The sequence below is a fragment of the Podarcis liolepis genome (genome assembly GCF_965112155.1).
Source record: "Podarcis liolepis genome assembly, chromosome: 15".
Classification (NCBI taxonomy): domain Eukaryota; kingdom Metazoa; phylum Chordata; class Lepidosauria; order Squamata; family Lacertidae; genus Podarcis; species Podarcis liolepis.
In genome coordinates, this window is record NC_139566.1 from 12,266,250 (window position 1) to 12,277,667 (window position 11,418).

Sequence of the window (11,418 nt, forward strand, 5' to 3'; positions counted from 1 at the left end):
AAGAACCCCCCACCTGCCTGGCAGTGCCTGAATTTCTGATTCTGAAAAAACGGGTTGCTGGTGGGTGGTGGGAAAGAAGATCTAACCTGTCTGTCTGTCTGTCTCTCTCTCTCCACACTTCACAGTCTATTAAAAAGGGGAGACGAGTCCCAGATCTCCCGTGTGTTTTCTGAAAGCCTTCTCTTAAAAGCCTGGCTGCTTTGATGATCAAAAAAAGATGATCTAAGACTTTCCTAAGGAACAGGAGCTGTGACGGCTTTGCGTCTGTTAAATCAACTGTGCGTATCTATTACTGGGAAGAGTTTTACTGTCTAAATTTGCCCCCCACACAAAAAATACTCTTTTTAAAAAAAAGAAATAATCTTCTGTACGTGCAGGGCGTTAATGAGGGTGGAAGCCTTTCGAGTCCCAGAACCAGCAGCTTTCAAGTCAACCAATTAGCTTGGTTTCTCTCTCTCCCCACCCCACCCCCATCTCTTTTTAAAATGGGCTTGGCATTAACAGATGAGGTCGTGGGGTTTATCTGTTGCTTTCTGCAGAGGTGGTTTCAGGGTGACACGACTGGCATGACCACGCTGCAGGGGGTGCCCCTTCTCCAATTGGCATTTCCCAAACAAATCCCTCAAAAGCTCATTGGGGAGTTGCGCAATGGGGAAAGGTTAATGATGGCAGGCATTTCCTGAAGGGACAGCAATCTTCTGTGGTTGCCAGACTGTGACTTGAAGTCTCCAGGTTTCTCTGACCACCCTGAGGTGGCAAGGGTGGGCCTTGAATCTCCAGGTGAGCAAGAGCACCATATACAGTGGTACCTCGGGTTACAAACACCTCGGGTTACAAACACTTCCGGTTACAGACTCCACTAACCCGGAAGTAGTACCTCGGGTTAAGAACTTTACCTCAGGATGAGAACAGAAATCGCGCGCTGGCAGCAGCGGGAGGCCCCATTAGCTAAAGTGGTGCCTCAGGTTAAGAACAGTTTCAGGTTAAGAACGGACCTCCAGAATGAATTAAGTATGTAACCAGAGGTACAACTGTATAGCAAGCTTCAGCCCAACAGAAGTTGACTGTATAGATAGGATATACAGTGGTACCCCGCAAGACGAACGCCTCGCGAGAAGAAAAACTCGCAAAACGAAAGGTTTTTTCGTTTTCGAGTTGCCTCGCAAGACGAATTTCCCTATGGGCTTGCTTCGCAAAACGAAGCTTGCCCCGGGGACAGCGGGTCTTCTCTTTTGAAGCAAGGGGCGGCGGGGAGAAGCGATCTTCTCCCCGCAGCCCCAGGTCCGGGGACAGCGGGAAGCGCTTCCCGCTGCCCCCAGACCTCTTTTGAAGCAAGGGTCTGCGGGGAGATCGCTTCTCCCGGTGCTCCGAAGCGGGGCGGGGGGCGGGAACACCTTCTGAAGGCGGGCGGGGGGTGAAAGTCTTTGTCCCCCCTGCCTGCCTTCCCAGGGGCTTTTAAATCGCCCCGGACAGCGGAGAAGTCCTCCGCTGTCCCGGGGCGATTTTAAAATGCCGCCCGCCAGCATTTTAAGATCGCCCGGACAGCGGAGAAGTCCTCCGCTGTCCCGGGTTTTTTTTTAAATGCTGGGGGTGGGAAGAAAAGCCCTTGTCTCCCCCCCCCCAGCCTTCAGAAGAGGTCAGGGGACAGACTGTCCCCGGACCTGGTCTGAAGGCGGTTTCCCTAGGAACGCATTAATTGATTTTCAATGCATTCCTATGGGAAACCGTGCATCGCAAGACGAAAAACTCACAAGACGAAGAGACTTGCGGAACGAATTAATTTCGTCTTGCGAGGCACCACTGTATAGACAGGACACTCGGGAAAGGGGAGCTGTGCTTCCCCCCTCCCTTCTCCCATTTAATCTTCATATCTGAAATTACTGTATAGACTTAAAGATGTCATAGGGACCCCTGACCATTAGGTCCAGTCGTGGCCGACTCTGAGGTTGCGGCGCTCATCTCGCTTTATTGGCCGAGGGACCCAGCATACAGCTTCCGGGTCATGTGGCCAGCATGACTAAGCCGCTTCTGGCAAACCAGAGCAGCGCACGGAAACGCCGTTTACTTTCCCGCTGGAGCGGTACCTATTTATCTACTTGCACTTTGACGTGCTTTCGAACTGCTAGGTTGGCAGGAGCAGGGACCGAGCAACGGGAGCTCACCGCGTCACGGGGATTCAAACCACTGACCTTCTGATCAGCAAGTCCTAGGCTCTGTGGTTTAACCCACAGCACCACCCACATCCCTAGGGAAGGTCAAATCTCCCCCCCCCCCATGGCATCACTGCATCCCTCCAATAAGTCTCAGGTTTGAGTCCTGAAATTTCAGGGTCTGGGATGCTGCTCCTGAGCTGGCAACGCTGTCTGTGGCAGAGCATAGCTTAGGGGGCTCCTTTCACACACCTTCCAAGGGGGTGCTCTTAGTCTGCATCAGGGCTTTGCTCTCACAAGGCAGGGCAAGATTTCATGGGCTTATCTTAAGTGAGGGTACATTTCTGGGAGCTGAATGTGGTCCCCAAGGTGCCTCTGTTTGGCCCTCAAGACTCTCCCCAGGCAACACCCCTCTCTAGCCCTGCTTTGCACCTCCTTGCCTGCCTGGAATTATGTCCTTGAACTCTGATGCCTCTCGCTTGCCTGGGTCAAAGATAGGGGTGGGGGGGTGAGGAATCACCTAGCCTAGGTAGAAAGGTAAACTTTGCATCCATTGCTCCACCCACTTTTGCCTCTGGCCCCGCCCCCACCTGCATGTGAAGGGAATGTGACATCTTTTCCTTCCATCTTGGAAAAGACACTCCTTCTCTCGCAGGAGATGCTAAAATACCATCCTGGAAGAGGCCTCATCTCCTCTCGCACCCAGGGGGCAAGGCCTCTTATCCAAGACACTGCCGGCTCTCTCCGGAAACAGACAGATATTTTTCTCTTCAGACCAATAACTTCTTTGCTTGTCCACAAATGGGCAGCTTATCCTATCCTTGTTGACTCCGAAGAAAGCCCAATGGAGCTTCTGCCCGGATAAATCTGTACAGAGGAAGACGGCCTTAATGAAATCAAAGTGCACACGACAAATTGATTTGACATTCCTTCAAGCTGCCGGCAGCCCTCGTGTTTTCCTTTAAATAAAAATAAAAATCAAGAAGAAGAGTTTGGATTTGATATCCCGCTTTATCACTACCCGAAGGAGTCTCAAAGCGGCTAACCTTCTCCTTTCCCTTCCTCCCCCACAACATACACTCTGTGAGGTGAGTGGGGCTGAGAGACTTCAGAGAAGTGTGACTGGCCCAAGGTCACCCAGCAGCTGCATGTGGAGGAGCGGGGAATCAAACCCGGTTCACCAGATTACGAGACTACCGCTCTTAACCACTACACCACACAAACAGGCAATCAAGACCTACTGAGAAACTGTGGTTTTTGGGGTTAGCTTTATTTAGTGTCTATTACCATGAAAACACCCATTCCATCATCAGCGGCCCCTGTGGTTGTAATTATTTAATTTTCTGATTGGCAAAGCTCGGGTTGGTTGTCTTGCTGCCTGCTTGTTCGGGCAGGTCATCTCCTGGGCAGTGTCTCTCCGGCAGGGCTTTAACCCCCTTCCTTTGTTCGTTTTTCCTGAGGTTCAGGTGAGTGGAGAAATGCCTGGGTCTCACTTGTCTGGGCTGACCGGATGGAAGGTGTTTCTTGGTAGGTGGAACAGAGAAAGGGAGCTGGGGGGGAATGGGGAGAGGGCAGGGGGGTGGAGAGAAGCCCCAAGGTGGGGCGAGGTGAGAGGGTAGGAGAGGGGAAAGAAACACGTGCAGGCACCCCAGGACGTCTCGACCAGACTGAGCAGAATGGCTTGTTTTCAACTTTCAACTCATTGGTAATAGAATTTTTCCATTTCCAGGCGGACTGGTTCTAACTGGACGGCTCCTCCAGGCCGTGGAGGGGTCGAGGAGAGGCTCCCTTCTCCCGCCAATCCGCGCCCATGTCTAGCGGGGTCTTCCGGACATCTGGTGCTGCAAGGCTGCCCTTCGTGGTGGGCCGGCTGGAGGCCAGGGCTTCAGCCAAAGGCGGGCTCCGGGGATTGGCTTCCATGGAGCCCGGGCGACACGAAGCCAAGAGCTCAGGGGTGCTGACCACTTTGGGCTTCCCTTCCAGCGACCGGGGCCAGCCTGAAGCAGGGGCCTCTGCCGAGGCCGCCCTCCTGGCGGCAGGCTCCCTGGAGCTGGGGCGGCTGGGGGATGGGATTTTGGGGCTCCCGTTTTCTTTCATGCGGACATCCATGGAACCGGGCTGGCGCGAGACCGGGATTTCGCTGGTGGCTGGAGGTCTGGGTTCCTTGGGCTCCATCTGCTGGGCATCTGGCAAGTCGTCTTTCATGCGGACGTCAATGCAACCGGGCTGGCGGGAGAGGGGGCCCTTGGGGGTGGCGGATCCTCTGGATGCGGCGTCTTCCTGAGCAGGCATCTTCCCCACCGAGCCGGGACGCTCCGAGGCTTTTCTTGACGATGGGCCGCCTTTGACGGGTTTGCAAACGCGTGGTGGAGGGTCGCTTGGCTGTGGGGATTTGGGAGGGAGAGAATAGGGGGTTGCCCATCACTGCATAAATCACTAATAAATAAAATCTAATAAAATAATGAAACACATCGTCCTGCAACAGTGAGTTCCATCGTTTAAATACACTGGGTGTGAAGCAGTCCACCTGTCTGTACTGTATCTCCTGCCAATTGGATTCGGTGGAGGATCACTGTTGGTCCATCTATCTCAATATTGTCTGCACTGTCTGGCAGCAGCTCTTTCAGAAAGAGAGTCTTTCGCCAGCCTTCTGCATAGAAAGAAGATGCTCTACAGCCCTTCCCCAATTCTCCAAAGGCTGCCTGGTTTCCTAAACATTTCTGGTGCCCTCCATCCTCCTTAGCTATCTAAAAAAGTTTCCTTATACATGTATCCGGGCAGAGTACAGCGATATACAAAAAGGAAAAAAACCCATTAAAAGCAGTACAGATCAATCATTAAAATGACTGGCAACTCAAGAAAATGTCAAAACAACTGCATAACTCAAACTGCATCACTCTAGCATTTCCTTTCAACAGTTTTAAGGAACATTTTACAGTCAACCTTTCTGTGATCTCACAGCTATCAGTATGGCAAGCATGAGATTTGGGTCGCATCCACACCGTATACATTTAAAGCACACTTGGCAAACATTTAAAGCACATGGCTCTCCCCCCAGAGAATCCTGGCAACTCTCATGTGTTAAGGGTGCTGGGAACGGTAGCACTGTGCGCAGTAAACTACAGTTCCCAGGATTCTTTGGGAGGAGTCATGCCTTGCCAGAAAGAGAGGCCTGTCTATGGCCAGCTTCCCTAACCTCACGTCCTCCAGTTTGTTTGTTGGGACTACAACTCCCATCATGCCTGGCCATTGATTACGCTGCCTGCAGCTGATGGGAGCATAGGAAGGGGATTTCCACAATGACTCAACTATTGCTCCATCTATCGCAGCACTGCCAACACTGACTTGCAGCAGCTCACTACCTGGAGATCCTGGGGATTGAATCTGGGAGCAACCCTTCAGCAAAGATACAAATACAGGAAACTACAGTTCAGAATTATCTAAACTGCCTGGCAGCCACTCTCCAGGAATTCAGCTGCTGTTTCATACCCTCCAAGATTTCTCCAATGAAAAGAGGGATGTCCTAAGGAAAAGCGGGACATTCCAGGATCGAAACACAAATAGGGAAGGCTTCTGTAAATCCAGGACTGTCCCTGGAAAATGGGGACACTTGGTCTGCTTTTGTTAAGAGTGCCGCCATGCTGGGAACAACAGCTCTTTGCAGCGTGCAGCCTGTGATTCACATGTGCGTTAAGTGTGCTTCAAATGAATGGTGCAGCAGAGGTGACTTTGGATTCTGCAAAGCCTCCCTGGCTGTCCCGCTTGAAGAAGAGGAGTTTGGATTTGATATCCCGCTTTATCACTACCCTAGGGAGTCTCAAAGCGGCTAACCTTCTCCTTTCCCTTCCTCCCCCACAACAAACACTCTGTGAGGTGAGTGGGGCTGAGACACTTCAGAGAAGTGTGACTGGCCCAAGGTCACCCAGCAGCTGCATGTGGAGGAGCGGAGACGCGAACCCAGTTCACCAGATTACGAGTCCACCGCTCTTAACCACTACACCACACTGGCTTGGCCTACAGGTGTGTCCCAGAGGGGGATTCCAAACACCAACCCCTACCCCCCAGCCCAGCCCATTTTACCTTGCCGGTGATTTCCGGGCAGAACCCGTTACAGGCGTTGTTCAAGGCCGTGGACTTGCTGATCCACTCGGTGAGATGGGCGGCTGCGTTCACCGAGCGGGACGTGAGGTTGACTTTGGCCGGGGGGATCTTCAGGGGCATATCCCATGTGCCCATGTATGTTCCCCAAGGGGAGGCCTGTAGGGGGGCGAGGAAGGAGAGGGCTCAAGCACACGGGTGGGACGCAAGGATGCAAGCCGAGAGCCCAGCGGCTGGCTCCGGCCAAGAGGCCCATCGGGTCCAGAATCCTGTTCTTGCTGTGGCCAGCAAGGTGACCACGGGGGAAGCCGCCAAGGAGGACCTGAGCACAAAGGGACCTTCTTTCCCAATGGAAGAAGAATGGATTTTGAAGTTAATGGACTAGGCAGAGATGGCAAAGTTGACAGCAGAAAGAAGAGGTCAAAAAGATGAGAACTTGGTCCAAGAATTGGAGGTTCTAGTCGGACTATTTGACCAAAAACACTACAGCCAAGTGAAATCCAAGGGGGATTCGAATAACAGGTGAGGGAAGGAGAATAAATGAACGATGGTAAAGTAAGTAGAAAATAAATAGCAGCTATGGCAGCAGATAAAGGAATAACAACAGGAGCATCACGGATGTACGGATGGGAAGGCAAAATGTAATTATGTCCAAAGGAATACAGTGGTACCTCAGGTTAAGTACTTAATTCGTTCCGGAGGGCCATTCTTAACCTGAAACTGTTCTTAACCTGAAGCACCATTTCAGCTAATGGGGCCTCCCGCTGCCGCCGCACCGCCGGAGCATGATTTCTGTTCTCAACCTGAAGCAAAGTTCTTAACCTGAAGCACTATTTCTGGGTTAGCAGAGTCTGTAACCTGAAGCGTATGTAACCTGAGGTACCACTGCAACGTCAAATTTTGTGTGAAAAACTAATAAAATTATATTTAAAAAATAAAAAAGTGCAATAGCAAATCTCCGGCGTTTGTGATTCCCAGAAACTCAGTGGCTCACTGCTGCCTCCCACAGTAGAGGGAGAACATAGCCATTGTAGCTACTAGCTGTTGATGGAGTTGAGCATCCTTTTCTCCCAGCGGACAGCCAGCTGCTCCAAAGCGCAGCCAGCAAGCGGGACTTGAGAGCCACAGCAACTCTGCCCACTTGTGAGACCCAGAAACTGGTATTCAGAGGGTGAACACTGGCGAGTGAACATCACCATCACAACTTGTAGCTGTTGATAGTCTAATCCTCCAGGAATTCACCCAATCCCCTTTTTAAATCCATCTAAGTGGGTGGCTATCTCTTGTGGGAACAAATCCCACTGTTTAACCATGCGCTATGTGGCAGGGTGGGATGCGGGTGGCGCTGTGGGTTAAACCACAGAGCCTAGGACTTGCTGATCAGAAGGTCGGCGGTTCTAATCCCCGCAATGGGGTGAGCTCCTGTTGCTCAGTCCCTGCTCCTGCCAACCTAGCAGTTCAAAAGCACATCAAAGTGCAAGTAGATAAATAGGTACCCCTCTGGCGGGAAGGTAAACGGCATTTCCATGCGCTGCTCTGGTTCGCCAGAAGCGGCTTAGTCATGCTGGCCACATGACCCGGAAGCTGTACGCCAGCTCCCTCGGCCAATAAAGCAAGATGAGCACCACAACCCCAGAGTCAGCCACGACTGGACCTAATGGTCAGGGGTCCCTTTACCTATGTGGCAGAGCTCCAGCGCCCACCATCCCTGCCCATTGGTCTGCCAACTGGGGTTGACTAGGAGGGCATCCATCCAGGCAAATCAGAGGAATTATCAGGGTTTAAGGAGTGTGGTAGGCAGTCCGTAAGGGGCGTGGCCTAGGGAGAGTCCTGAGAGCCACACAAAAGTCCTGAAGGGCCGCATTCAGCCCCCAGGCTTGAGATTTCCCCGTCCCTGGAGCAGAGCCTCACCTTGGAGCGTGGGACTGTCGGAAGCAGGTGTCCTCGGTCATTGGCTATAAACTGTGTGTAACCTTCCCGGGCAGAGGGGTGCTGCAGAGAAGATGGGAGGAGAATGAAGGCAGGAGGAAAGCCAAATGGCGAAGGAGCAGCCCTCTCTTTACTAAGGGTTGTATCCAACCAAGTTTCCCTGAGTTGGCAAGGCTCCTTTGACAACAACAAGGAACCGAGCTTTTAATGTCATCAGCCTGTCTTGTGGAACTCTCCGCCACTAGATATTCAGGAGGCACCTGCTGAAAATGTTTCCATTCTGTCAGGCTTATGCAGGCAACTAAGAATACCACTTTCCACAATAGTAAACTAATTTTAATTTTTTATATGGCTTTTATTGTATGGTTTAATGTACAGTTGTTGTGGAACCGCTTTGATATTTTCTGTATGCTTTAGCAGCATTTTTTTAAAAAAAAGTTCTACTCAGAGAATTTAACTGAACGTAATGGTCCCATGTTATTCATGTACATTAATTTTATTCTGAGCATGGATTGCATTTATATATACCCCTTTTTTCCTTCAATGAACTCAAGGTGGCATACAAGGCTCTCCTCCTCCTCCCCTAATCCCCACAACAACCTTTTGAGGTAGGTTAGGCTGAGGGGCAGGGATTGGCCTAAGGTCACCCAGTGAGTTTCATGGCTGAGAGGGGATTTGAACCCTGGTCTCTTCCAGGTCCTAGCCTGATGCTCTAACCACTGCACCACACCAATTAGTATCACCAATGTTGGATACAACCCACGATTTATATAAATATGCAGCAGAAGATGATGGTGACAAGAAATGTGCCCTTAATTGGATTTTACTATGTTCATTTATAATTTTTATCGCACTTAATGCCAAAATCGGCTTCTTAGAGGTTAACATGTTATAAAAACCACAACACAAACCATAAAATATATAAGCGTCCATAAAAAAAGATACAATAAAGCAATCTCCTGAAAACATTAAAAGGTCAGCCTCCATAATAAAAATATGCAATAAATCGATCAAAGCAAACATAAGAGTTTCCCCAACACTGGGAAAAGGGTGAGGCTTATTCTGTTGTTAGGAGAGCACCAGACCTCAACCTATCTCCAAAGTCCGCTCATTCCACACTTGCTTCCAGAGGAAACTCACCTCCTTAGCAACTCTGGGAAGGTTCCAGTTCTGCAAATTCTTAGGATTGTACGCATCTTCATACTGTAAAACAAAGGGGGGGGGGTATTTGAGATGGGTCAACAAAACCTCAAGGCAGCAGGGCTGAGATGTAGCAGGTTTAGTGCTGGTCCCAGAATACCGAGCGGTAAAGAAGAAGTATGTGTATGTGGAAGGGAACCTTGTCTTTCACTTTTAAAGAGATCCAGTGAGTTCCTAGTCCTCATGGTCATGAAATGAAATATATGAGCAAAATGGGGCAGAAATGTCATTGGGGGAAAGGGGGTGGGCTGCTGTAGAGCGCATTACCCCTCCCCAGGAAGTAGAATATATTATGCCAAAAGCAGCGGGGGCAGAGGAATGTTGAAATGACGTTTGGTTGAAAATAAGTGGTACTGGTAAAGAGATGCTTAAGAAAATGTAAATAGGGTTTGATAATTGGAAATGGATATTTATAATAATAGGTTAATATACGGAGCAAGGATAAATGTTAGAGGGTAAGGATTTGCTGAATTTAATATTTGAATTGGAACACAAAATGGGAGGTGTGAGGTCAAGAAACTAGTGAAGAAAATATAAGATTTGAAAATATTAATCTACTTTTTGTTTTTAGCTTTGAACTTTGGTTTTTCTTTGTCTTTATTCTTTATTTTTATTTTTATTTTCTTTCCTCTATCAACTGTTTTTTCACTGTGTATTGTTTGTTTTGCTTTTGTAGTTTAAATGTTGGAATTGGTTTTTATTGTCTGTGAAATATTAATAAATATCTTTTTTTTAAAAAAAAAGCAGCGGGGGCAGGGCAAAGACATAGCTGTCAACCTTCCCTTTTTTGCAGGAAATTCCCTTATTCCAGCACTGTTTCCCGCTGCTTCCCGCTGCTATCCCGGATTATTAGATATCCCGTAGACTGTCTCCGGGACAGGTGAGGCTGCTGATCCCTTATTTTCAAATCTGAAAGTTGACAGCTATGGGGAGAGAGAAGGGAAGGAGCAGTTGGAAAACGAGGGGAGGGGGTGGCTCACTGCAACCAGGTCTTGCTTGCAGGCTTCCCATGGGGGCATTTGGTTGGCCACTTTGAGAAGAGGGTGAGAGGATTTTTCTTCCTGGGGGAGGGAAGGAGGGAGAGTAGGTAGGTAGGTAGGTACCCAGATGTGAGGAAGTGGAAAGCTTGTGACTAATAGACCCTGGAGGAGAGTTTAAATGGGGCAAGGGGTGGGCGAGCTGCAGAGTCCTCTCCAAAATGAGATGGGGGGGGGGGTCTCACTCCAAGGGAGGGGGCAAAGAATTCCTCCATGAGGGCTTTATTGCAGATGGTTGTTTGGGGGACACGTTGAAAGTGGGGAGAAGTTTGCCTCTTCATAGGAGTTTTGGCGCAAATAGCAAAGAATAGCAAATAGCCTCTGAACTAAAGAGGGTGAAGAATAGAACTCCTCACAGCAGGGAGGAAAGGGGATTATTTATTTATTTATTTATTTATACCCCGCCTATCTGACTGGGTTTCCCCAGCCACTCTGGGCGGCTTTATTAAAATATTAAATACAATATTAAAAATATTAAAATAGAATAATTCGCGAAATATTAAAAGCTTCCCTAAACAATTTCTCCTTGCCCTGAGCAATCCCATCCTCCCCTCCCCCTTTAATACAAGCGTCTTATTTTGGAAATATAAGGGGTGGTTTCAATGGGGGGGGCAGCCCCTCTTCTCTCCCCCCGCCCCGCCCGCCCTCACCTGGCCAGAACTGTAGTGCGTTGCCATGCTGGCTGCTCTGCGTCCTTTGTTTGGGAAGTATCCTAGCAACGGGGTATGTGGGCGTGGCCGGAAGGAGAAGGAAAAAAAGCTCGCCAGCCAATGGGAAACCAGGCTCATAAGCCACGCCCAATCTCCTCCCTCCTTCCTTTCCTCCATTTTCGTCATTCAAACCAGAGATCTAAGCCACGCCTCTCTAGTCAAACTCCGCCCCCCCCGCCTTTCCTGCGCTGCTGGGATCCACATTAGGAACTAGAAACTTGTGTTAAGCAAACTTTTTCAGCAGGGGGCCCGTCCACTGTCCCTCAGACCTTGTGGGGGGCCGGACTATATTTG

General features: G+C 49.8%; 1 protein-coding gene across 1 annotated transcript; it reads right to left on the reverse strand.

Annotated features, from left to right (window-relative positions):
* Positions 1-3,401: 3,401 nt before the first annotated feature.
* Positions 3,402-11,161, reverse strand: CFAP126 (cilia and flagella associated protein 126). The gene is made up of 5 exons (XM_083477635.1): positions 11,065-11,161; positions 9,318-9,380; positions 8,160-8,240; positions 6,231-6,407; positions 3,402-4,532 (listed from the first exon to the last, which is right to left on the reverse strand). The coding sequence occupies exons 1-5, from the start codon at positions 11,089-11,091 to the stop codon at positions 3,891-3,893; spliced, it is 990 nt and encodes a 329-aa protein (XP_083333761.1). The 5' UTR covers positions 11,092-11,161; the 3' UTR covers positions 3,402-3,890.
* Between the last annotated feature and the right edge of the window lie 257 nt (positions 11,162-11,418).

Excerpts from the sequence above, each read along its gene's own strand:
- CFAP126 (XM_083477635.1), bottom strand. The coding sequence starts at position 11,091 with ATGGCAACGCACTACAGTTCTGGCCAG. Across the intron at positions 9,381-11,064 it reads CGCACTACAGTTCTGGCCAG|TATGAAGATGCGTACAATCC; the intron begins GTGAGGGCGGGC and ends TTTGTTTTACAG. Across the intron at positions 8,241-9,317 it reads TTCCCAGAGTTGCTAAGGAG|CACCCCTCTGCCCGGGAAGG; the intron begins GTGAGTTTCCTC and ends TCTTCTCTGCAG.